Source organism: Canis lupus, chromosome 16 (genome assembly GCF_048164855.1).
Source record: "Canis lupus baileyi chromosome 16, mCanLup2.hap1, whole genome shotgun sequence".
NCBI lineage: Eukaryota > Metazoa > Chordata > Mammalia > Carnivora > Canidae > Canis > Canis lupus.
In genome coordinates this window covers 18,391,898-18,418,912 of record NC_132853.1, presented here as the reverse complement: position 1 = coordinate 18,418,912, position 27,015 = coordinate 18,391,898, and the positions used below count along the sequence as shown (strand labels likewise).

Here is a 27,015-nt window from a genome sequence, read left to right as displayed (position 1 = left end):
ACTTCAGAGTTCTCATTTATCTGGCAAGGTGGGGGTAAGAGTGGGGAGTGATGACGCCACACCCATCATCCCTTCTAGGAGCTTCCTGGCTGGAAGTTCTTTTTTGTAGCATGTCAGCCTTGAGTTCTTCTGGAAAGGAGTTTCCAGAAGTCTCCTCTAGTTCCCTCTTGCTGCAGTGGAAGAAAAAAGAGCTATTTATTTACCATCACTCTCATGCCCACTGACAAAGGGCACTGAGTCGTGAAGACAAACCAGGAAGAATTCAGTTCTGGATTCCCACTCAGCTGGGCCGTCACTCCATCCTCCCAGAGCTGGAGGTTCGAGTTATGGATGGGAGGGGGCTGCCACATGTGGGAGAATGTGGCTGTCCCCGGGGGACAAGAGATCCTGACAGGACATGCCAGACATCCAGCAGAATGAGGAGTGTCAGGCAAGTAAGTGGCTCCACCCCCACCCCAGCCCCCCAGGCTGGCATTCCTCACTCATGAAGCACCATCATAAATCATGGCTCCCACCCAGACCCACACAGGAGAGACCCACACTAGACCCCCTAAGGCCCTAGGCAGTAGCACCCCCCAACTGGGAGTGGGCCAACCCCTCTAGAATGATGGGATTTTTCCAGTGACGTACCCACAATCCAGTAGGTTCTTAAGGAGCAACCCCTGCTCGTCTGCAAGGAAGACCCTCTGCTACTACTTTCTTCTGGATTCTAGTTGGGTACCCACAACCCAACCCTAGCTGGGGAAGAGGTAGGTGTGCTTCTTAGGGGCACATGTCCCCACCCACTATGCTTAGCTTTCCTTTATACCTCCCCACTTCCCCCTCAGTCCTGCTCAGAGAGGGCCAGATGGGGGCTGAGGCCACACAGCAATCCCAGCAGATGAGGACTGAACTGGCCCTGTGTTCTCTGGGGACAAGGTGGGCAAAAACTGGCCTGACAGTCGATGGTAGGTGCTCTGGCAGAGCATGGGGGCAGGCCTCCCCCAGGTGCTCAGAAACCATCCTTCTTGGCAGGCAGGAGGGTGGACAGGAGGCAAGTAGCACCTGTCGGCCTAATCACCGTCATTAGCCAGGCAATAAAGTGGCACGGACCAGGCCAACCTTTGAAGGAAGGGCCTGTCAGCCCAGGTCTGGTTTGTGTGGGGAGCCTAGCAGCTCAGCTCCTCTTGCATACACTCGGGGCTGTGGCAGGTGGATGGGGCACTGTAGGGACAAGGGGCTGTACCCTCTCTGCTTGGCACCCACATCCTTTCTCCCATGGCTTCCAGAAAGGTAACAGGGCGGGGGGCGGGGGGGGGGGGGCTCCAGGTATCTCCTCTAGAAGCTGAGTTGGTGCAGTGCCAGGACTCAAAAACTCCTGTGGTAGTGAATTCCCTGTTGCTAGAGAAGATAAGTGATAGGCCAGAAACAACTTAAAGACAGTCTGCCTGATGCAGCTGTGTCCCCAGTTCCTAGCGTGGGGCCTGGCCCAGTGACTATCATATGAATGAGTGAATGTATCAGAAGTATAGGAGGGCTTCTTGCTCCCAGAGGGACATTGGACACACTGCCCTCAAAGCCCCTTTCCAGGCTGCTGTGCATGACCTTGAACCAATGTCACCTTTAGGCTCAGCAGATAGGTCCAGATTTCCAAGCCACCTCTTACCTTTTCCCCTGCCCCTGTCACCTAGGGCCCTGGGAGTGTCCTATTTGCCTCACCCCTCCTCCTGCGGGCCAGCCCCAACCCCAGGGGCAAATGGCACCCAGAGAGTCCAGGGAAGACCTATGAAGCCAAGTTTTCAAAGAGAAACCTAGCAGGGTAGAAAGGAGGCACTAGTTAGAGAGATGGAGAAGGTGGTAGCAGGGTCATTGTGCCCACTTTCTGGGTTCATCTTGCCTCGGGCCTGAGGTCAAGGGCAGCTCTGGGGGTTAGGGTCCTCAAATCCAGAATAGGTCCAGGGCATGACTTCTTTGTCTCCCCAAAGTCTCAGATGGAAAGCTGTTTCTTGGAGACAGCGGGGTGAGCTATGTAGGATGGCAGGTGGATGGGGCACTTTAGGGACAAGGAGTTTTAGGGTAAGGGGTAGGGTAGGACTGGGATGGCTAAGGTTCTGATGGGTGCCAGCCTGAAGAGAGGGCCCCATACAGCCTCCACCCCAGGCTGGGCCCCATTAGTCATGTCAACAGAGCCGTGGGGTTTCACTAGGGGCAGGCAGCCAAAAGGGTAAGCCCTCAACTTTGGGGAGGGAGGGAGTAAGGAGAGGACAAAGGGTGAGGACAAGAGGAGCAGCCTGACTAGCAAAGTCAGGACAGGGGTTCAGAGGGTTGCTCTTGGGACACCTGGGTAGCTCAGTGTCGTGTCTGCCTTTGGCTCAGGGCATGATCCCGGGATCCTGGGATGGAGTCCTGCACCAGGCTCCCCATAGGGAGCCTGCTTCTCCCTCTGCCTATGTCTCTGCCTCTCTCTGTCTCTGCCTATGTCTGTGCCTCTCTCTCATGAATAAACAAATAAAATCTTTTTTTGAAAAGTTGCTTTTAAGGGCAGGTAGACCTACACACATGTATATACAGACCCACAGATTCTTACACATGGGACAACTTACAGACACATACACAGGCTTGAGTACCTGCATACACACAGTTACGCACACACATAGACACTCATGTATGCAGTTACTCACAGCCCTTCAGACACTCAGGCATTTACAGAAACACATAGAGACACAGCTGCAGACATTAGTCTGTACACAACCACACACGCACGCGCGCACAATCAGCGTCAGTCAGGCACCTGCAAAAACACAGATGCTGGTGCACAGTATTGGGCCCAAGTGTTCTCGCAATTACATTCACACACATCAAGACACAGATTGTGCCATGGGCACACCCAATATCACAGTGTAGCTTCACTGACTTAATGCACACTCAGAGTGACACATGTGAGCCTGAGAACATAAATGTAAATACTTGCACGCTCACACACAGGTACACCTGTACTTACACAAACAGATGCCAGTGAACACACACACACACAACCACACACACACATTCTGGAATAAGTCTTCCTAAAGCAGGAGGGATTAAGATTCGCCAGGAGAAGCCTGTCCTTCTCACCCAGCAGGACTCTAGCTGTGTCCCTCCCTCCTGAACCCCCCCGCCCCACCACCAAGCCCTCAGCCTGGAAACTCCCTGAATTTCCCAGAGGGTCAGCCAACCAGAACAGGCTCAGACCTCCCAACCTCGCGCCCCCACCACACGCCCTCCACAACTCTGGCCAGTGCTGGCCCAGACCTCTCCAACTCTTCTTTGATATGGGGTCCTCAGGCCTCAGGGCCTCAGGGCAGCTCCACTTAGGCCCAGTTCCTCTGCAAATGTTCTTAAATGTCTTCCCTGACAATGGAGTGAGACTGGGAAGGCCTGGGAGGTGGCAGGCTCAGTCTTGGAAACCCACTTGGGGAAGACAAGTCCAGCTCACGTGAACAGAAATGGACAGAAGTTGGCTAGTCCTGATGTGGGGGTGCATGGAGAGAGCCCCTCCTCCATCACACTGGGGTACTCAACAGTGGAAACTTGCTCTTCCTTCTCCCTGGGGGTCACCAGCATCTTGCACCAGACTGGAGCATGGTGGACATTGGCATCAGGGATTTCCATCCCCAGTTAGGGCTGATGCCGACTCAAAGCAGCCCAGCCCTGGGCAGAGAACCGGTACTGACCTCCAGTCTCTAGAGAGATGGAGCTTCCCCTGGCCCCTGTTTCAACACCCAGCTACAGTCTATCCAGGCCAGAGCCAGCTCAGCTACATCTCCAGGCCCTGAAATGAGGATGCTGGAGTGTGTGAGACCAAACCTCCAGATTGAAGTCCCTTTCAAGGGGAACAGAGCCAACACTGCAGCATCTAGAATTGAGGTTAGACACCAGGACAAGACTTTCGGGGTCCAGGCAAGAACTCTGAGGGGTTGGTATGATGAGAAGGATGGTCCTGTCTGGAAGTGGAGAATGAGAAAAAAAGACCTCACAAATCCCCTTGTAGTCCGAGAACACTGGGATTCCCAAGGCTCCTTCTTCAACTCCCAGATGGCCTGCAATGAGGAAGTAGTACTTCCCAAAGGAAAGAGGGAGCCATGCCCATTCCCGGGGTAGGGGTGGATCGTGTCTCCCAAGAAAAAGAAGTTCATCTCATCATCAAATCAGAGTTTCACTGTAGGAAGGTGAAAACCACAGTCTCTCCTGGCATCCCCTCAGAGCCCCTCTGGGACCTTTGGCCCCCCAATTAATTTGCATTTCCTTGACTTTTAGTGAAGTTAAAAATCTTTTCATTTGTTTATTGGCCATTTGTATTTTAGCCCTGAATCGCTTACTCATGTCCTTGGCCCATTTTTCTATGATCATTTTACCTGTTTAGAGGAGCTCTTTATATATTATGGATATTAATTCTTTGTCTATTTTATATGTTGCAACACTTTCTTCCAGGCTGGTTTTTTTTTTTTTTTTTTTTTTTTTTTTTAATCTTTTAGCTTTGTTTATGGTATATTTTGTTCTAATGAAATTTGTAACTTTTACTTAGTAAAGTCTATCAACGTATTCGTTCATGGCTTCTGGATTTGATGCCATGCTTTAAAATGTCTTCTTCACTCCATAGTTAATAAAATGTTTTCTACATTTTAAAAATTATCCGTATGGTTCTCATTTTATATTAGGTCTTTCATCTACCTGGATTTTTTTTTTTTTTTTTTTTTTATGATAGTCACACAGAGAGAGATTGGCAGAGACACAGGCAGAGGGAGAAGCAAAGCAGGCTCCATACACCGGGAGCCCGACGTGGGATTTGATCCCAGGTCTCCAGGATCATGCCCTGGGCCAAAGGCAGGTGCCAAACTGCTGCGCCACCCAGGGATCCCTACCTAGATTTTTTTTTAATGAATAGTGTGAGGTAGGATTTAACTTTATCTCTTTCAAATGGAAATCCCATTATCCCAAGTCCATTCATTGAATGTTTTTTTTACACTTTCCTGGTGCTTAGAACACTTGTTATTTTATACCGAATACTCAAAAATCCCCATTTATCCTGGACTCTTATCGTCCATTAATTTATTTGCTAATTTGCACCAAAATCACACTATTTTAAGTGCAGAAGACTCATAGAACATTTCGAAATCTAGAAGGCAAGTTCTCCTTTGTTTCCAAAGATTCTAAGCTGTTCTCACATGTTAACTCTTCCCCAAAGTTTAGAATCAACTTGTCAAGGTCAGGGAGTGAAAAATTAGATTTGATTTGAATTACATCCAGTTTATAGATTATTTAGGGCAGAACTGACACCATTACAATATTATACTGACCTTTCCATTTAGGAACATGATTGCCTTTGTATTTATGTCTATCAATAAAGTTCTATTCTTTTCTTCATGGAAATTTTAAGATTTTTTTCTTACTAAGCTTATTCTTGGGTACTATGTAACTTTCTTACTATTGGGAATGGGATCTTTTGTCTCCTTTTATTTTTCTACCTGGTTCTTCTGGTTGCATAGACATGGATTTTGTTTTTCTAAAGTTAGCATATATTCCAGTACCTTACTAAATTTTCTCATTAGTCCTAATAGCTTTTTAGCTGATTATCTTAGATTTCCTAAGTGAACAATCACATCATTTGTAATTTTTGGAGGTTTTGCCTGTTTTCTTCTCATATCTATGTCTCTTATTTCTTTTTCTTAACTTATTGCACTGGGTAGGACCTTCAGAATAATGTTGATTGATAGCAATGGGGATAATGGGGTAAATAGCAATTTACAGCTTTCATGGTTCTCTGTGCTCAGTGTATCCATATGGAAATACCCATGAGTCTAAAAATAGCAATTAGCCCCATATACACCAGTAAGAGCAATTAGCAAATGCACCAGAAGGTCCCGACACCTGTTCTCTCACTGTGAAGCTCCATTGATTATTAGGTCAAGGGAACGGGGTTTTGATTGCTAACATGAGTCCCAGAGAAAGGTAGATTGAGCCCAGGGCCCCCCTTCTAGCCCCAGAACATAATTCTTATGCCCAAGTGGTCAAACCAGCACATCCTCATTTCTCACCCAGCACCATTGGGCCTGGTGAAGAGAAAGGGGGCACATATTTATAGAACATCTACTGTATACCAGAGACTGTGCTAGGAACTTTAAACATAATCTTAGCTAATCTTCACAACAATTCTGCAAGTGAATAGTATTATTCCCTTTTTAGCAGATGAGGAAACTGAGACTCCAGTTGTTAGTATGGAGGATGACACCGCTAACTGTCACTCACAGATGGGTTCTTTATTATCTGCCCCAGCACTCTCTTTTCGGAAATAATTATTCCCTGCCTAGACCAGGAAGTCTCCAAATGTTTAAGTCTACTCCACACTGGTGCCAGATGACCACCACCATCCCTCAGACAAGGTTAACGTTACCTCCTTTTTTGGAATGAGATAGAGTAAGTGGGGAGGAACTACCCTCTCCATACCCTCAGGCCAGGAGCCAAGTCCCAGGCGTTGCTGGGTAGCAGATCTACCACTAGGTCTCTGCAGCCTTTAGCTCCAGGGAGAGGTACAAGTGGGCTTAGAAACCAGGCCAAATGGGGAAGAAGGACGAGGGAAAGATCAGCCAGGAACAGGAGACACAGGTGGGGCAAAGAAGATGAAAAAGGAAGCAGTGAGAGGGAAGTGGGGGCAGAGAAGGGGAGCAGGGTGGGGGGTTCCAATGGGAGCAGTGGAGACCAATTCTTGTCCACTCTCGGTGGACTCTCAGAGGCTAGAATCAGCACCACAACCATGTGGGTTTCTTTTTCTACCCTCCAGAACATAAAGAGTAGCTATAGGATCATGATACAGAACGAAGGGCCCTCCTCCCCATCTCCACCTGCAAAGACATACAGATACACACACAGAGCAAGATTGCTGACCCAGAGCACAGACAGACCAGATGACCTACGGGAGGACACAGACATAGGACATGGGGTCACAGACCCACACAGAAATATGAGGAAAGACGTAGATGCAGATGCATGCCACTCCAGGAGACAAATGTACAGACACATGGAAAGACTCACGTGCCCACAGACACATGAAGGGAGTCACACACACATACACATGGGTGCCCATGCCCGCACACACCCACACACACAGGGAGACTCCCTGAAGGTATCAGTGGGGCTGGAGAGACAGACAGATGGTTGGACTCCACGGACAGATAGTACCTCGCCCTTGAGGGCTCACAATCATTGCCTTTCACATCAGGCTGCAGAGGACCCTGGGCCACCACAGCAGAGCTGTTCCCCAGAATCCCTTTGCAGGCTCCATGAACATACATGTGGTGGCCCAGCTCTCTTGACATATGTGTACATGTCCCAACAGGCCTATGCCCCACCCATGGAGGCTGACATCTCCTCTCTGGGGTGCAGGTGGGGGCCACGGGAGAACCCCCTCCTCCATAGGCCACAGGCCATGCCCGCTGGCAGAGACTGGGGCTGGGGTTGGTCCAGGAGAAGGGAGGGGTTGGGGGGAGCAGGGGTGCGGCTGGGGCGGGCACAGGAGCCGGTACCTGTCAAACAAGAGCCAAGGAGCAAACTAGCTTCTTAGTCACCTTGCTCTTCTCCCCGTTTTGGCAGCAGCCCCTCGGGGCAAGGGGAAGCTGATATCATAATTATTGGCTCACCCAGCAGCTGCCTCCCCTCACCTGATGTCAGCACAGACCCAGGACGGCCAAGCTGACGGACTGACAGGCGGACGGAGCTCCTGGCCCCCCAGACCCAGGCCCCCACGCCGACCTGCTTCACTGAGCAGGTAAGAGGAGACTGGTCCCAAATCAGCCGTGGAAGCCAGCAGGGCAGGGCCAGAGCATGGGGAGGGGGGTTGCCTTTTTAATGGGCCCTGGGGGAGACCGGGAGCACCTGGGTGCTCCCCATCTTCTCACTGCAGCTGAAGGGAGACTCAGGAAGCGGGGTGAGTGCCTGGAGGCCAAGGAGGACCCCCTCATGTTCCTCCCTCTCATCCCTGTCCCAGGCCGCCTGACGTAGTGGGGCTTGTCGTTCTGAGGTTTGTTGGATTTTGTGTGTGGCTCTGTGGCTATGCTTAGCCACCCCATGCTGGGAGGAAATGAGGACTCAGTAATCTTAGGACAGGAAAACTAGAGCTGAAAGCCTGGGAGGCAGATTCCCAATTTTAGTGGCTTTCTAGAGGAGAAGGGGGAACCCAGCTTCGGGGGCTGGGTGGTGCAAGGGGCTGTGTTGATGGAGAAATCGCTCAACATCTCTGGGCGGCCTAGGCTGGGGTTTAGACACCTGAGGGCTAGGGGGAGGCCTGGAGTGCAGAAAGGAGACGGCACACCTGGTGGAGAAGCAGACAGGTGGCAAGCAGGTGCTGTGGCCAGTGCCGGATGCTGAGCTTAAGGCAGCATCCCCCGGAGGGCTAGGAACACCTCTCTCCCTCAAGATCTCTGGAATCAAGAAGCCTGGTGAGCAGACCTGGGATAGGAAGGTAGCTGTACGACCCTTGAAGCCTAGAATTGGGAGTCTGGGAAGCAAAGGCCCTTAGGGAAATGGCTGGCATGGCAGGAAGCACCCTCTGGCTCCCACAGCTTCTCCCCACCCGCTACCCACCAGGTAAGGTTCTGGCATTCCCCAGGGAGTCCCCCAGGCCCTCCCTAAATGTCCAAAGAAGTAAGTCAGATAAAGCACAGACTCTAACAAGTAGGCGTGTTTGCCTCTTCTCTCTGCACCTACAGACATGGGGGGTATGGTGGTGTGGAGGGTATGTTTGTGTGTGCGTTGTGGCCGGGCACAGCCAGCCAGCAGGAAAGGACCTGGGTGAAGAGGGCGCATCCCAGAGAAGTCACTTCACCCATCTCCTTGACTCTATGCCACTTATTCCCCCTGCCAGGCAGGGCTGCCCTCTTCACTTTGCTAATCCTGCAGGAGGACACTTGGTCAGCTCCCTCGAAGTCATGAAGTCTCCACTGCTGCAGAGTCCAGGTCTGCTTAACCCATCGCCTCGGCCTTCCCCCACTAATGAAAGCCAGCTCCTCTGGGCTGGTCTGAGGGTATAGTGGGTGGATGGCGTTGTACTCCAACCCTGTCCCAATAGGCGCTGGCTCAGGCCCTTTTACCACCTGGGTCGTTGCCTGACCCACAGGACGCAGGCAGTAGAAGGCCATCCCCAACTGAGGGGTTGCAGCACCTCCTGTCCCAGACCCTCTCTCATGTGGTGGGCCAGGCAGGGCCAGAGTCAGGAAGGCTGGGGCTGGGGCGGCTCGGGATCCTTAGGGGCGAAGGTGCCACAAGGAGAGGCTCTTGTCCTCCCAGCTCCCCGCCCGGCCCCGCCCGTGCTGCCTCTGCGGAGCTCAGCTCTGGGCTCCAGGGCCTGCTGAGGCATGCTGCCCCCCCAGGCCCGGCGCCTCACTCACCTCCCAGGGCCAGGAACCTGTTCTCCCGGGAATGCCAGGGAGTTCTCAGAGGACTTTATTTCCCAGGGGCTCAGGAAGCCCCAGAATCCTCTCAATTCTGCTGTCGGGAAAAGGAGGACAAGATGAGGGGGGTTTCCCATCCCCCCAACTTTGTCTCATCCACAAACTGAGCCCACATTGCCCCCTACCAACAGCCTTGGCTGTTCATCATGGGAGGGGGAGGAGGCTTGGCAAACTTAAAGATTAGGGAGAAGCTCACAAGGGACACGTGCCTTCTGGGAGGCTGTCATGTGCCAGCCCCCCCACCTATACCCTGGTCTCAGGGAGGGCCTTTCTTTAGCCCCCATGGGGAGTCCCATCTGCCTTCTAAGAGAGCAACGTAGCACCCCTTCCCATGAGCTCTGACTTCCCAGCCAGGAAGTCCTTCCTGATGTTAGGCTCCCTCCTTCAGCCTGAGTCTTCCTGGATCCGCAGAACACCACTGCCTCCACGAGGCTCGTCAATATAGTGACTGTTACTAAGTCACACTGAAGTGTCCTGAGACCTTACGTACAGGGAAGGGCAGAAGGAAGGCCCCTCTGCCCTTCCATTGGTCTCTCAGCTCCATACTCTACTGAGGTGGGGCGGTTGGGAGCCACTTCTGCCCGTCTCCCCTGACTCCCCAATTACAGAGGGCTGCAGGGACAGGGGTCCCGCAGACATGTCCTCCCCTCTCTGTTTCCTAGTCACAGCCCGCCATCCCTGCTAGGCCTGCAGGGGGAGTCCAGCAAGCTGAGACTGGCTTCTGCAGCAGGAGAGATTGACATTGGGACTTCATGACATGTTTCAGTATCATAAATTGAGTTTGGTTGGACTGTGTGACCACAGGAGGTGGTTTCCTGAGTGCGGAGGCAACCATTGATCTGGGATGGGTGTGGTTGGGCTGGCAACATGCCCAGGAGCAGGGAAATGACAAGATGACCTCTGGGAGAGTGCATCTCAGAAGCATCAAACATCCCTGAATAATTTTGGTCTTTCTGATTTATTGCCCCTTCCTCCATCTCCGTGCTCATCTCCAACCTCAACCCGCAGCCTATCCCTAACCCCTTCACCCCAACCCCATCCCCAACTTCACCCTCATCTCCACAATCCCATCCTTCTCTACCTCACCTCCTCAGCCCCACCTCCATCCTCAGCCCCAAAACCATCTTCCATCCTCACCTCCCCAGAACGGATCTCTCCATTCACCACCAGAGATCTCCCTCAAAGTCCAACACCCCTCATCATCGCCCCAGTCAGGTCCTGCTTTGTCCTCCACACTCTCCCAGTATTTAGAAAAAGCCTAGAGCAATACCACTAGAACAAAAAGGACTGGATGGGGTCATCCCCGGAGAAGCTTTCTACTTCCTGATCCTATCCAGGTCTTAAGGGCTGGACACTGGCCAAACAGCAAAAATGAGATCAAGTGCAACAAGATGAGTTGAGGTCTGATGACCAGGTGGACCTCTCTACATGCAGGTGGGTGGCAGGTAGAAGAGGGAAGACGGAGAAACATGCCCAGAGGAATCCAAAAGTAGGTAGTGGCAACCTTTCTTGGCAGGGGGAGCCACAAGTGTAACCAATTCAATTAAGCATGGCCAGGCCCAAAGGAGGGAGATGGACAGAAGGCCTGCCAGGTTGTTTAGGAATGACTGCTGTCGTGAGCATCCCCCGGTCTCTACCCTCCCTGTGGCTCTTGCTTACTCAGCTCAGATTAATGGGGCCGGGGAGAGAATTAGCTGAATCGTGATCACTCAAGGAATTTGACTCGAGAACGAGCTGTGAGTCACAGAGAAAAGGGAACCCTTGCTCTCATGGCTATTCTGGGAGCTCCAGGGGGTGGGCACCCCTCAAGAACCCCTGGATGCACCAAGAGAGCCCACTGGGGCATCTGACCCTCATTTCCAGCCCCTGTTCATGGGAAGATGCATAATCAGTCAACTTTAAGCCCTGTTCCTCTGGCCTGAAACTACTGCTTCTGACAAACTACAGCCAGCTTGGGCAGCAACACACATGCACACACACACACACACACATACACACACCTAGAATGGGGCGTGTCCCTGGAACTGGATCGCCCGGAGACAGTTGGAGATTCCACCTACACTTGTAAATTCCATAGTCATGTCCCAGACTACACCAGTCCATCAGTCTTGGAAGGCATAGGATGTGCTCAAGGATATGCACGCGTGCGCACACACACACACACACACACACACATAGACACATATCACCACGCTTAGAAAACCCAATGATCAGACTCCACTTAGCAGAGCCAGAGTGATTTTTTTTTTTAAGATTTTATTTATTTATTCATGAGAGGCACAGAGGAGAGAGGCAGAGACACAGACTCCTGCAAGGGAGCCTGATGTGGGACTTGATCCCAGGACCCCAAAATCACAACCTGAGCCAAAAGCAGACACTCAACCTCTGAGCCACCCACGCCAGAGTGATCTTAGCAGAACCAGTGCAGCAGTGTTCACTGCCAGAGATGTCCCCAGCTCCTTCAGAGAGAGGTGACTGGAGCCTACATTGGGCCCCACAGAGCATGTGGTTTTGGAGAGGAGATTCCACCTCTCTGAGCCTTCCCCCTGAGCATGCCCAACCTCTCTGAGGTGAGAAGGGTTTTGGAGAGAGAGTTCTTTGAGATGATAATGCCAAGCCCAGAGGGACCCAGTGATGCTCAGGGAGGAAAGGTAGGGACTGGAGCCCAGAAGCCAGATGGGCTTCTGGTGGACCAGAACGTACCAGATCTTGGTATCCTTCTCAGATGCACAAGGGAATAAGTAGAGACTCAGTCAGCTTCACCCAGATGCCTGCAGGAAGGGCTAGTGCCCAGATCCCTGCATAGCAGAGAGCAATCCCTTCTGGGATCCCTTCAGCTTCCCCACCTGTCAAAGGGAGAGGGACTTGGGTGGGAGGGCCTTCCGGTGCTCTTTTCACTCCAGTTTGGTAAATTCAAGCAGTTGGCTTACTGCCTGTCTGTGCTCACACGTGCTCAGGGTGACATGAGGGGGAGGGGCCACACCAGTGTGTATTTGGTACTAGATCCGCATTATTGGTAGTGGTGGCAGAATCAATACCCATAATAATAGACTGGTAATAATGAGCAGGCCTTCAGAAAATAATATGTACAGAGCACAAGAGACCCCTGGCCCAGGAGATGGGGGGCTCCCAAGTCATCCACTAAGGTGGGCAGGCAAAGAGGGGCCCACCAACTGGATGTGAGCACTCTTGACCTACCCCCTGGGGAACACCCCAGGAAGGGCAGATGGTTGAAGGGGCAGATGTCAGCCACCAACCCTTTCCTGAAATCCCATGGGCCCAGGACCTCAGGGAAGGAGGCAGGAGCATGTTTATCTTCCTCTGACCATTTTGATTCTCACTCAGTCCCCAGAATGGCCAGATGAGGTATATATGACAAATATGATCCCCCATAGCCCATGCTGATGGCAGAGCTAGGAAAGGACGCTTCTGGAGTCCTTGGCCAGAAGGACTCCCTGTAAAGGAACAGGGGGGCTTGGCAGGGCAGCGAGGGGCTTCTGAGATAAATGCCAGGCTAAGGGATGGGATAAAGCAAGGCTCTAGTCATCCCTACTGGTCTCACAGCTCAAATCCTCAGCTGCAAATCACACCACAGCCAATGAGCTCCGTGGCTGATTATGAATGCAGCCCGCAGGAGGTGGGATGGGACCACTGGTTCAGCCAAGTGACTTCTTTACGGGGGACTTCCAGACAGGGGCTATAGAGCTAATGGGTGCTCAGAGGCTAGCAATGTAGTCACATCCCCTGGCCCATTCCTTCACCTTCCTACCGGCTGTGGCATGGCTGTCTTGTTGTAAGGGAGAATGAGGCCAGATTTCACAATCTGTGAAAAATCCTCCTGTTCCTTCCATCACTCCCCACCTCATCATCCACTCTTTGGCCCCTTTCAGAACTGGGCAGACTGAGGTTTAGCAGGAACTTGCTTCTCCGGAAGTCAGTGTCTGGGGCCTCAGACCACTGCTTTCTGTACACTGTCCCCCTGGGAGGATTAAGCAGGAAAGAAGTCCCCACCCTCCAGAAGCTCAGCTGTCTAGTCAAGCCCCCAGTGGTTCAGGGTCATTTTGTCTATACAAGTTCTTCCTCAACCTGTGCTCACCATCAGAACCATCATGCCTTTATTTTATTTTATTTTATTTTTTTTACAATTTTTTTTAAATTTTTATTTATTTATGATAGTCACACACACACAGAGAGAGAGAGAGGCAGAGACACAGGCAGAGGGAGAAGCAGGCTCCATGCCCCGGGAGCCTGACGTGGGATTCGATCCCGGGTCTCCAGGATCGCGCCCTGGGCCAAAGGCAGGCGCCAAACCGCTGCGCCACCCAGGGATCCCCATCATGCCTTTAAAAACCCCTGGGGGAAGGTACAGAGTGAAGGGCCCCTCGGGGGAGTTGCCCATCTAAAAGGCTCATGTTCTTGGAATTGAGAATTTTGCTCTGGCTCTTCCTGGTAACCTTGGAGAGCAAGCTGATCTTGCTTCTGGGAGCAAGATCTGGAGGTGGGCTCACTGCCTCGGAGCCTGGGCTCCAGAGTAGGCAAGAGGGAGGAGAAGGCAGACCATGAATGATCCCTAAGAGTAAGAGCAAAAGATCTCTGGATTGGGATGTTTAGGTCTCTGGAAAGGGGAAGCTAAGGAGCAGAGAGAACCCAGTAGAGCCAATCCCTCAGACTAGATGGACAGTCTTTTCTAGGAGAAAAGGGGTCCTGGTAAGTGTTTCTCAGAAAGGGATGGATGGAAATGTGAGGGGTAGCATTCCTTATTTCCTTAAAACCAAGCATCCCTTCCTTCCCGTCTACCAAATGAACAGACAAGTCAAGGATACCTACCTATCTGTCCCCATCCATTCATCCATCTGTCCATCTGTCCATCTATCCAACTGTCTTGATTTCCATCCAGTCATTAGTCCACCCACCAATCTGTCCATTCATCAATCTGTCCACTCCGTCCATCCATCCATCCATCCATCCATCCATCCATCGTCCATCTATCCAGGAAGGTCAGGCCCCAATTGGTCTCCCCAGGGCTGCTGAGAAGGGCCTGTGGTCCTGTGGCATTTATGGGGCATGTGACCTGCCAGCCTGGCCTGGGGAGGCAACCCCGCCCCAGCCCTCAGGCAGGGGGCCGGTCCAGGCATGTGGGAGTATTTATACCTTGATGGAGGCTCCCTGGGTGTTGCTGGGCTGAATGACTCCCCGAAGCTGTGATGGTGGCCATGGCCCCGAGCCCACTGTGAGTGCTTGGATTCAGCTCTTCTGGGACCAGAGCTGGGTGGCTGGGGCTGGGGCTGGGGCTGGGGCTGGGGCTGGGCTGGGCTGGAGAGATAGGAAGCTGTCCGGAGGTAGCCAGGGGTGGCAGAAAGGAAGGGGTGCAGGGCAAAGGAGAGTGGGAAAATAGGAAGCAGTTGGAGTCAGGCATCCACAGCAGAGCTGGGACCTACCCTGGAGAAGGAATGAGTCCACTGCCATTTACTAGCCTCTGGAGGGTCCCTTGGTGGCTGGCAGGCAGAACAGGGCAGGAGGACTAGATGACAAGGGAGATTAAGGTCAGATATCTGGAAGAACTTCCAGTTCAGCCCCAGACATGGAAGATGGCTCAAGTGCTTTATCAGGATGGGCACACTGAGGGATCGTGTAGGACCAGTCTATTTCCAAAAACAAGGGAATGGCTGAAGTGGCTTCCGGGAGAGCTCTGTTTTAGGGAGATGGGAATGGCTCCGCTGCAGGTGTCTGTGGCTCGGATTTGGGGGACAACTGCTCTTCATTCTTTGCTCTGCTCCATTCTGCCCCCTGCCTGTTTGTCCCTAGCTGCCTCTCAAAGCACTTTAATCAGATCTCAGGGCAGGGGCACCTGACCCTTTTCCTGAAACTGAGGCAGGGTGAAGAGCCAGGGGGGCCAGAACTTTAGCTTTCGAACCCCCAACCTTGATGGGATGAAAGGATCTAGAAGTTCCCTCCTTCTCGGCACACTCAGACTCCCGTATCCTGGGGTGCACAAGGCTCAGGAGCAGCCCCTGGGCCCTTCCCTGCACCCCCAACTAGGTAATTACTGAGCTGCTCCAGGGGGGCCCCTCCCAGCGGCCGGGCAGGCGGAGCCCCGGGTGGGGCCACAGGCAGCACCAGGCCCCGGGCCCCACCCCTCATAAAACATGCTGCCGCAGCCAGTGACAGAAACCATTAAGGCGGAACTGCACCATCTCCACCTCTCTCATAAAGGGCGGGCAGGAGGCTGCCTGGTGGGAGGGAGCGTGCAGGGAGCCCGGTCAGGGCCCTCCGTGTCCTCTGTGACTCAGCTGCCCACAGAGGACCCAGCAACAGACCCTCCCAAGGGAATCTCCCACGTGGTCCCTGACCCACTGCTCTGGCTTCCAGAGGTGTTGCTGAGCTGGGGCTGTGTAGTGTCATGGTTAAGCACCTTGGCTTTGAAGTCTGTCTGAATCCTAGGAGGCAGGCATAGTTTGGTAGCTGGGTGAACTCGGGTAAGTCGGGTTAACCGCGTCTATACAATGAGGATGATAATACTCTTCTGGGACATAAGAATTCACCCAGCTGGTCCTGGTCCCCTCGAGGATGTCCTCAGGGAGGTCCCTCCTAAAGGCAGGGCAAGGGTGAGGGCCCTGCTGACAGCTCTGGGGACATGTACACCTCCGCAGGACCCGTATCAGCAAATTTAGAGGCAAATGGTCCCAGCCCCCATTGTACTTATAAGGGAACAGAGGGGACAGCCCTGGTGGCTCAGCGGTCTAGTGCCACCTTCAGCCCAGGGCCTGATCCTGGAGACCCGAGATCGAGTCCCACGTCAGGCTCCCTGCATGGAGCCTGCTTCTTCTTCTGTCTGTGTTTCTGCCTCTCTCCCACTCTGTGTCTCTCATGAATAAATAAATAAATAAAATATTTAAAAAAAAATAAGGGAACAGAGGAACAGAAAGAGGATGCGACTTGGCCAAGGTCACACAACCAGCAAACAGGGTGTCCCCCAGCCCTCAACCCCAGATGGCCCCTTCTGCCTGAGTCCTAAACACTAGAAGAAGAGTCTCAGAGGTGGGGAGATGTGCTGGGTAGAGGAGCACAGGGCCTGGTTGTTTATGAGAAGGGTACAGAGCAAGGATTCCATAATGCTCTTGGTTGCTTCTGCTGTCATGCTTTCTGGAGAATGTCTTCCCATAGTGCTCCCCAGCCAGGTTAGGGAGCAGGGACTCTGCTCTGACTTCTCTCTGACTCCAGGGAAAACTAAGTCTACTTCTTCCATCCCCATCCCTGCCTTCCAACTCTCCAAGTGTCATGGATGCCAAGTTACTGAAATGGTCTTCAGCTCCTTTTTTGTCAGGGTTGCACTCTGGAATGTGTGTGTTTAGGGGTGTGTTTGGGCTCTGGTGACCTAAGAATCAGGAGATGTGATTTTTAATTTCAGCTGTGTGGCACTGGGCATGTCACTTCCTCTCTCTGGGCCTCAATTTTCTCCTCTGAAAAATGGGGTTAATGACCTTGCTCCCCTACTGGTGGTGTGCTGACCAATGTCCACCAAACAGCTCTCAAAAAAAAAAGGCTCTGATTTGTAGTGTTTACTAATGTCCCTGGGTAAGTATTTACACCATGGCCAGTCCAGACTGATTTGACTGAATGAGGAACTGGAGAGAGGTGGGCCCATGGGCCCAGTTGCTCTTGAAGCCCACAGTAGCTGTCTCCAGCACACCACTGCCTGTTAATCTCTGGGGCAAAGGAAGAACAAATGAGCAGACTTTGTAAACTGCAGAGTGCTTTATAGATGTAGAGTTGTGAGGACGATCGTCCAGACAGTTGAAGGGACCCCAGGGCACAGTCCACCACTGAGAGGCCTAGCCTAGCTCCAGCCCAGGAAGGGGGCAGGCTGTGGGTCGGGGGAGCCATTTCTCATAGCTCCTGGGATCTGAGAAAGGAGAGCTGACTGAACCTCCCATGTGGTTTGCTGTTACTTGCACACACACACATCCCATCACATTCCCTAGAATGAAAGCAGGTAGGATAGAGGTTAGACTTCAAAATTCCTTCTGAATGCGGTTGCCAGCCTTAGGACACTGGAGCCATTAGCAAAGCCTCCTGAGCGATCCAAAGCAATAGAGTAGCCCTCCCTGCCCCTTACCTTCCCTGGGAGTTTCTACGGACACTGGCTTTAACATGAGAATAGCTGGAATTGTGTCTGAGGTCAGAAAGTCAAGAGGAGGGAAGTTTAGCCTCTGCCAGTGCAGGAGGATGATGTCATGGAAACCAAGGGGGGAGTTCTTCCCCCACCCCCAGAGCTCATGCTTTCAATTAACTCTGTCCCACTGCTAATTATTACTAATAGCTACTATTTATTGAGCATGTACTATGCATTAAGCTATTTACAAGCAATATTTCATCTAAGCTTCCAGAGAGGTATGTATTATTAGCCCTCTATTACAGATGAGGAAACTGAGGCCCAGGGAAGGAAGTGAAGCACCTTGCCCAACCAAAGTCACAGTTTCTGGAATTCAAACCCAATCCTGACTCTGGAGCTTCTAAGCCAGATCATCCAACCTCAAGGGCACTGCTGGTTACTCCAGGAAGGGTTCTGGGGCCAAGGCAGCCTCCCCCTTCTCCCTACAGTGAGCTCCTCCCTGTGCTAGACAGGAGCCCCTCATATACATCAGTCAGAGCCCCACTGCTTGGCCCCTTTTGAATGCAGTTGGTAGAGGACCCCCTGTTTCAGGAGCTGTGTGGTCTTAAGCAAGTCACTGCACTTCTTCTCCGGGCCTCCTCTCCTCATTCATAAACCAGAGTTTGGGCTGGGGTGACCAGGGGAGTACCACTGAATCAGGAGTTGCCATCTCTAAAACCAAGCCAGAGGAAACCCTGCTCAGAGGGCCATTCCAGGGCTTCTGCATCCTCAGTGCAAATGGACAGGTGGGCCTCTGAGCTCTGTATAGACTCCCTGGTTTTAATCCTATCCCTGTGGGGCTTGGAAGAGGGGGATGGTAGTTTGGCCGAGTCAAAGTGTAAAAGTCATGTCTGTGTGTGAACTAAAGCCTATGGTGAAGGTCTCTGAGATGCTGGAAGTCAACCAGGGCTCCAGATGATGTCCTGGGACATAGAGGCTGATACAAGAATGGGGGTGAGCCAGAGGCTTCAGGGGGCCCTCACCGAAGGCCAGACCCTCAGCAGGATGTGCAGCCCACGCTGGGACTCAAAGAGGCCTCCTCAGGTTCACCTCTCAGAGAGGCAGAGCTGGGGTCTCAGCCCCCTGAGGCCAGGCTGAGTGAAGGCCAGGCATAGAGGGCAGGGGTAGAAGGGACAGCTGCCACCTGGGGGTCACTGGCCTATCTCCCCAGATCTGCCAGACCCGAAGCTGCAAGACCAGCAGGGAAACTAGAGTCTGGAGTCACAGGCCACAGCCACATTTGGCCAATAAGGCCAATGTATGACATGCGTCCTTGAGCATTTTCTTTTTTTTTTTTTTTTTTAATTTTTATTTATTTATGATAGTCACAGACAGAGAGAGGCAGAGACACAGGCAGAGGGAGAAGCAGGCTCCATGCACCGGGAGCCCGACGTGGGATTCGATCCCGGGTCTCCAGGATCCCGCCCTGGGCCAAAGGCAGGCGCTAAACCGCTGCGCCACCCAGGGATCCCCCTTGAGCATTTTCTATGTGCTGGGCATCCTACACACATTGGCTATCTCTCTCTCTCTCTCTCTCTCTCTCTCTTAAAAGATTTTATTTGTTTATTCATGAGAGACACATGAGAGAGGCAAAGACGCAGGCAGAGGGAGAAGTAGGCTCCCCATGAGGAACTGATGCAAGACTTGATCCCAGGACCCTGCATTGGTTCTCTTAACCTTCATGACGATCTTGTGAGATAGGTCCACAAGCCCTATTTATCAGAGAAGCAAGATACAAAAAATTACACAGTTGCTTCAAAATCACACTGCTAGGGATACCTGGGTGGCTCAGTGTGTGAGCATCTGGCTTTGGCTCAGGTCATGAGGGTCCTGGGATCGAGTCCCACATTGGGCTCCCTGCACCGAGTCTGCTTCTCCCTCTGCCTATGTCTCTCTTTCTCTGTATCTCTCATGAATAAATAAATAATCTTTAAAAGAAAAAAAGAAAAGAAGAGAAAAAAAATCACAGCCAGGAAGTGACACAGTCTGGACTCAAACTCAAGTCAAACCAAATCTGCAACCCTTGCTCTTATCCATATACTATCCTGCCTCCAGAGAGAGGAGCAACTATTGCCTCATGGGTTACAAAGTGTGAGACATGGGGGAAAAGGGCCCCCCGCATTTCCCCTGGAGGTGCTGGAGAAGGCTTGGGAAAGCAGCTCTGGGCCAGATCCAGGCGTGGCAGGCAAGCCCCAGCTGTCCTGGAGCTGTCCGGGGAACAGGGGCCAGGCGGGCAGTCATGCGGAGCCAGAGATGGGCTGCCCCGCACCTCGGGCCCCATGCCTGCTCCCCTGTGGTGTCCAGTTACGGCCAGCTCGGTGCTTCCCTGGTCACGCCACATTTAGCATTGCTGAGTGAGCGGGTGCTGGGACATGGAGAAGGGGCGGTAGAGACTCTTGTAGTGGCAGGAGAGCCTCCGGCCGGGCCCCACCCCCAAACCCCCAGCTACTAGCCCCCCTCCCCCATTGATCCCCTGATGGGCTTTGGGCAAATGCCCTCCCTTCCTTGTCCCCATTACCCCCAAACAAAGGGAGGAGGTAGTTTATTTATCAATGGCGTGCCAACCCCAGGCTGGGCCCCATGGGGTCCCAGGAGAGCTCCTGGGAGAGCAGGGCCTGGGAAATGCATGGTTATCCTGATCTGTTTGGTAGAGAACTCAGGGAGGAGGGGTAAGGGTGAACCTCATGCTTGCCTTATTGCTTGACACCCCAGCTTAGCCCACACCCACTCTGGCCCCCCCACCAAATGAAGAAACCTTAAGGGGGTACAGCCAACAGACCTGGGCTTGAGTCTTGACTCTGTTAAGGATTAGCTATGTGATTTGAGCAGGTCATGCAACCCTGCCGAGCCTCAATTTCCTCAACTATAAAGTGGGGTTAATAATGTATCTTTCTTCCCGGTTTGTTCTGACAAACCAATGAGAAAATTCTCCAAATTGTTCACACAGCAGCCAGCCCAGAGCAGGCCCTCAGCAAATGGAGGTCTTTATCAGAGACTACTTGGCAAAGAGGAGTACATTCAAGAGGAACTGCCCTTTGCAGGTGGTGGAGAAGGAAGGCAGACAGCTGAGGATGATACTAGTAAGGCCGTACTAATAATGATATCAACAACGAGAGCCGGCATCTATTGAGCACTTACCGTGTGCTAGGCGCTGTACAAAATGCTTCCTATGCGTGATTTCATTTACTAGAGCATCCCTATGCGGGAGGCCCTACCTCTCTCCCTGCTCTGTAGATGCTGGTGTCGGAGCTCAGAGAGCTTCCCTAACACAGGTAGCAAGAAAAGGCTTAGAGCTAATTCCTCTCAACCTCTGGGCTGTGCTGGGGACAAAGTTCTGTAATTCTAGAAGATCGGAGCAGAAAGGGCCCTAAGCTATCATCTACCACAAGCCCCCTAGTTTTTCAAATAGTGAAACCAAAGCTCAGAAAAGGCAGTGGCAAAAAAAAAAAAAAAAAAAAAAGAAAGAAAGAAAGAAAAGAAAGGGCAGTGGCCTGGGGGATATCTGGCTGGCTCTGTGGGTAGAGCATGTGACCCTTGATCTCAGGGGTTATGAGCTTAAGCCCCATGGGGGGTGTAGAGATTACTTAAAAAAAATTTTTTTTTAAAAGGTCAGTGGCCTGTACAAGGTCATAGGTACTAGATGCAGTCTGGAGGCGGCAAGAGGCCATGCCAGGCTCACAGGGCCACCAGGCAACCAGGTCCCTTCAAGTCCCCAGTGGCACACTGGTCCCACCAGTTCCTAAAGTGGCACCACAGGCCCAGCCTCTATGGAGAGCTGGGTCCCCTGCAGCATGAGGATAACTCCCACCCTAGGCCTGGGCTTGACCCTCTCTCTCCAGCTCCTCTTCTCTCAGGACCACCCACTTGCTCAGCCACCAAGCAGAGGCTGCTCACCATGGTCACCTAGCCCAGTCCCTCACTGGGGAGATCGGGGCTAGAGGCAGGGTCTCCAGGGAATCATCTGCAGTTGAGCTCCAGAGCAGTCAACTCTCCCTCCTGGGGCTGGGGGCTGATGGGGGAGGGGTGGTGCTCACTCTCCCCACCAGCCTTCTCTCTGTGGTTTCTTCCTCTGTCTCTCATTGTTTATCTGCCTCCTTCTGTCTCTGATGTTTCTCTCACTTTGCCTGTTTATCTGCCTGTCTGTCTGTCTGTCTCTCTGTGCCTCACCAGATGTCTGGCTGGAGTGAAGGTTCCAGCCCAGGGATAGGGTGGGAATGGAGGAGGTGAACTTGGGGTTGGTCACCCCAGGACCCTGGTCCTCACTCTCATCACAGCCGACTTTCTTCGAGGCCAGGACTGGGTGATGGTGTCGCTACTCCCGCCGCAGTCTGACGCCACACTGACCGGCCCCACCAGACTGGAGGGCGAGCCCCAGGGGGACCTCATGCAGGCACCGGGCCTCCCAGGCTCCCCTGCTCCACAGAACGTAAGTACCTGGGTGCCTTGGCCTGAGGACTGCATAGCAGCTGCTGGACCAGTCACCCCCACCCCCAGGGACCTCCTGGGATCTGCCCTGTCACTTCCACCAGTGACCAAGTACTCAGTGACTCCAAGATCCAGCAGTGCTCGGATACAGGCTTCTGCTGATTCCTTCAGTTTGGGGCTAGGGCAGCACTGTGCATCCATCAGACTTGGGGTACCTCAGATCTAGGAGCAGTGTGCCCTCATCAGATTAGGGCTTCCAAGGGTGGTCTATGTCTCCTCGGTTGTTTGGGGGCCCTCCAGAGCTCAGCCGCAGACCCCTTTACCCTAGCACAGAGTAGGGTCCTGGTCCAGCCTCTACTCACAGGCTCTCTACCCTCTATCCATCCCAGAAGCTTGCCGGCTTCAGCTGCTCATCATTTGTGCCCGACGGCCCTCCAGAGAGGGCAGCCTCACTGCCCCCACAGAGCCCCAGCGTCGCATCACCAGGCCCTGAGCAAGTCCACTGCCCAGCCGGCCCTGGCCCGGGCCCCTTCCGGCTCTCGCCCTCAGACAAGTACCCCAGCTTCGGCTTTGAGGAGGGCCCGGCAAGCAGCCCTGGGCGCTTCCTCAAGGGCAGCCATGGGCCTTTCCACCCCTACAAGCGGCATTTCCATGAGGACGTCTTCCCCGAGGCCCAGACTGCCCTGGCCCTCGATGGACACTCCTTTAAGACCCCAGGGGCGCTGGAGGCCTTCGAGGAGATCCCCGTGGATGTTGGGGAGGCTGAGGCCTTCCTGCCTGGCTTCTCAGCAGAGGCCTGGTGCAACGGGCTCCCCTACCCCAGCCAAGAGCACAGCCCCCAAGTCCTGGTGAGTACCAGTGGCTGGTGGGCATCCCATCTACCCCCCAGGGGTCCTAGTTCCCAGAATGAGTCCTTTGAGATCAAACTCCACCTTCCCTTCTCAGACCTTTCACTCAGGGTCAGTGTGCCAGGGAAGTGGCAAGCTCAGAAAGCTGGGGTCTCGACTTCATTCTGGCCTCCAAGTCAGCTGGGGAGGGGATGCTGACTTGCCCCCCCCCCACCGCCCCCCCCCCCCACGAGCATGGACGGGGTGGAGTGGGGGAGGCAGATCAGTCTAAGGAAGCTGGCAGCTTCCCAGAGGCTCCTGAGTCAGGATTCCAGTGTGTGACTTCTCTATTTGTTTAAGTGTCAGAGAATCCCCAGCCAGACCTACCCGCCCATATGTAAATGTGAGAAGAAAAACACATTCCAGAGACCTAGAGAGAGGGTTTAGGGAGGAGCCACAGAGCACAAGGTTCCCTCTCCAGCATCAGCGTACATGGTTGAGAGAGCTTCCAGGCCCCATTCTTTGCCCAGAATGTAGCCTGTGTATATTCATAGAAATACCTTGAAAGCACCTTGGAAGGTCAACATGCCCTTCCACTGCCATACCTACACTGTGTGATCTTGGGCAAGTCACTTAACCTCTCTGAGCCTCATCTGAAAAAATGGTTAAGAGGACCAGCCTCACAGTCTTGTTGCCTTGGGAAGAGGAAAGCTAAAGGGAAGTTTGGAGATCCCTGAGGTAGTGAGCACTGAGCGGGCTCAGCCTGGGTTGTGCCTACTTAAGATGCCCACCAGCTCTCCACACCTCTTGCTTTCACACAGGTTCCCATTCCATCCCCAAGCCACCCCAGACAAAGCCTGATTCCCAGGCTTGGAAGATAAGGAAGGGGTTGGGTACCTACCAGGTGTGACCAAGACAGGGACTCTTGGTACTGGAGTCCTTTGATGGCTTCTCCTCAGGTCCATTGAACATGACAGCTGTTCATGGTGAGGGCACAATCGTATTAGCTGCTGCCTTCCCCAAATGTCCACCCAGTGCCAGTTCCTGAGCACTGTGCCAGATGCTTCCTCTCAAGGACCCCCACTTACTCCTCACAGCAACCCTCAAAAGACTTCCCACTATCCCCATTTTGCAGATGAGGAAACTGAAGTTCCATAGAGGTCAAGTGACTTTCCCAAGGTGTCCCTTGGCCTGTAGGAAGTGAGGCTAAGATTTGAGCTCACTCCCTTCCCCCTGCACAGTGGAAAGGAACTCAGGCCCAGGAAACTGCAGCTGCTAGTCAACTCACTGGGTGACCTTGTACACATCACTTCCCCTCAGTGGGCTCAGCCCCATCATCTTCCAAATGAGGAGGTTGGACAACGGCCCTTCCGGGCCTGAGATTCTATGATGGTGGCTATCTCTGCATCAGCAACCCCAGGGCACATCCAGAAAGAGGTCACTGTTGATTTGACCCTCTGGGCCCAGATGCTGGTTCCCAAGGGCCCTTGGGAACCTCAGGAAGAGTGGTCTACCTCCTTCTTAACCTTCCAGTACCTAGCTGTCCAATCTTTCTGACTAGTGCTAGATTCCAGAGGCTCCATGTGGACCTCATGACCTCAGGAAGCCAGAGTCTGGCCACCTCTGCCAGTAGCAGCTGCAGATTCCCTGTGCCTGGGTGAAATAGTGCCATGGGACTCAAGCAGACCAGCAACTGGGTAGACTCCCTGGATCAGAGAGCAAAGGCCTTTGAGTTGAGGATGACCAGGAGACAAAGTGGAGAGGACTCATCAGCCCCCTCCCAGGAGCCTGCTGGAGCTCCCCTGGGCTTTGCAGAGGAGGAGGTGGCAGGGCTTGGGTCACCAGCTGGGCCAACCAGTCTGACCACTTCCTGTGCTCCCCTTACTGTGGCCCCGCAGTGGGAATTCTAGAACACTAACCTTTTCCAGATGTCCTCCACAGACCTGTTCAGCAGCTCTGAACCAAGTGGGCCCCAGCCAGGTTTGAGTGGGATCAGGCACTATATTCTTGTGCTATTCCAGAGGGATCTCTGACCCTACCCAACCTCACTGTGATCATTGTCAAATCTCCCCCACTCCTCTGGACAGCTCGGCCTCTGCCTCTCACCTGAAGTGAGGTGGAGGGGTAGGGAGTACTGTCGATTCCAGCCCTGGCTCCCCCAGGAAAATCCCTGACCTTCTCTGTTCTCCATTTGTTCTCCAGGACTAAGCTTTGGGGGAGGCAGAGTGGAGGTTGCTTCTGTGTAACTTTCAAGCCACAGAAGAGAGGGAGGAAGAAAATCAAGGTCCCACCTGGTCATCTGTGTTTTTTTCCAGCAGGGGTCAGAAGTCAAGGTCAAGCCCCCAGCTCTGGAGACTGGTCCTGGGATGTACTGTTACCAGCCCCCCTTGCAGCACATGTACTGTCCCTCCCAGCCCCCATTCCACCAGGTGGGTCAGAGGCAGGTGGGCATGCATCCCTGGGGCCTCAGCATATTACGTGGTGTGAGGTGTGTGGGCGTGTACATGACTGTGCACACTTGCAATGGCAGGTAGGGGCAGCCCGAGGTCCAGGATCCACCTAGGGTCGGGGGCCAGGGGATAATGAGGAAGGAAGCAATTTCCCTTCTCTAGAAGTAGGTGGGGTTCATCCAACAGTCTTAGACAGAGAGTCTCAGGAAAGAGAGTGGGGCTGAGATTGGGACAGGGTTCAGACATGAACCAAAAAAGAACAGGAAGAGGAGAGCCAGACAAAGGCAGGGGTGAAGAGAAAAGGAGTGTGTGGGGCGACACACAAGACTGAGCAGAAAGGGAACAACAGGCTCCTGTCTGGGTCAGCCACTGTCTGGCTATGTAGCCTTGGCCCCAAACTTCCCTTTCACCTAGACAGGGTGGGAGCAGGCCTAGAGTGAAGGGGCCTTCCCACCTGGAAGCCTCCAAGACCCCATCATCTTTGGCCCTTTCCCTCTTCTCCACCCCACTGCCCAGCCTCAGCTCCCCTGACATGGACAGGATGCCCAAGTAATCGCCCCGCATTGGCATGGGATGCAGGTTTTTAAAAAGAGAAAGAAAAGAGCCCCAGAGCATCCAGGCAGCTCCCAGGAGTCACTGGGCAAGACAGAGCAAGTGGCTGCCCAGAGCCCAGCTCTATCCACCTGCAGCCTGGCACTGAGACAGGCCCTGCCTGTGGAGCAGGTTCCACTCCCAGCTCTTTAGCCTTGGCCCTGATCTTGGCCCTAGCCAGGGAGGCAGGCACGTGGGGGGGAGTGGGGGAGGTGGTCAGACTGCTTGCTTTGGGGCGGGGGATGGAGGGAACCAGAGGGAGCACGTGAGGCATCATCCTTGCCACCATGAGGAGCCTAGCTGGAATGGCTAAAGCCATCCGGCTCAAGGTCTTGAGGGTGTCCCTGAGGCAGCCTGGCCCATCAGGGCCTGAGCCACAGCAAGGTTAAGGGGCTGCCAGACCTTAAATGGCCTCACCATGCCCAGCCCTGCTTTGATTGTTTTCTGAGTTCTGTACCCCCTACCCACCCCCCGAACAAGATGGCCGCACCCAGGGCTTTATAGAGCCTGCAAAGAGGGTGACTCAGGTACTAAGTGTCTCTCGGGTGACCTGGAAAGAACACTTCAGCCTGGAGCAGATGGGGGAGTCAGAGTCTTCTACCCCCTTTGCCCCCATAAAACACCACCCCTGGCACCGCAGCCACTCCCTTTGCCGTAAAAACACCTCCTACCCCCACCTGCCCACCACCATGACCAGCCCTTTCAAAGAGCCACTGAAACTCATAAAAGGTGGCAGTGCCCAGCAAACGAACGCCCAGGCTGGACACCCCACTTCCGACCCAGCTGCTCCAGGAAATGTGGGGGAGGCCTGGAGCACCTCACACTCTCTAGCCCAGCCAGGATGCTTCCCCATCACCATGGCAACCAGAGTACCTAGATGGCTTGGAAGAAAGGCACTTTGAGGCCTCTGAGATCCCAAATTTGGGAATGTGGATCTCCTCAGAGTCTCTCAGATGTCCACACCCTTAGCCAGCCCCCTCAGATTCAGATGGCTCTGCTTTTGGAGCTCATAACCAGGGAGAGAAGAATCTAGCCTCAGCTCCCCCTCTGGATGTACATGAAGTGGGGGGGGGGGCACCACCATCTTGGGAAAGACTGGTTACCATGGC

General features: G+C 53.3%; 1 protein-coding gene and 1 long non-coding RNA gene across 2 annotated transcripts in view; one reads left to right on the top strand and one right to left on the bottom strand.

Annotated features, from left to right (window-relative positions):
• Positions 1–7,623: 7,623 nt before the first annotated feature.
• FOXN1 (forkhead box N1) overlaps positions 7,624–27,015 on the top strand; it is a 28,495-nt gene continuing 9,103 nt past the window's right edge. Inside the window, exons 1-4 of the mRNA XM_072779349.1 lie at positions 7,624–7,780; positions 21,888–22,039; positions 22,428–22,886; positions 25,181–25,294. Coding sequence (XP_072635450.1) covers positions 21,917–22,039; positions 22,428–22,886; positions 25,181–25,294 — 696 coding nt within the window. The 5' untranslated portion in view covers positions 7,624–7,780; positions 21,888–21,916. The remainder of the gene's footprint in view (positions 7,781–21,887; positions 22,040–22,427; positions 22,887–25,180; positions 25,295–27,015) is intronic.
• On the bottom strand, positions 17,263–26,988 carry LOC140606228 (uncharacterized). The gene is made up of 3 exons (XR_012008599.1): positions 26,780–26,988; positions 23,767–23,842; positions 17,263–17,439 (listed from the first exon to the last, which is right to left on the bottom strand). It is a non-coding gene; the product is annotated as an uncharacterized lncRNA (long non-coding RNA).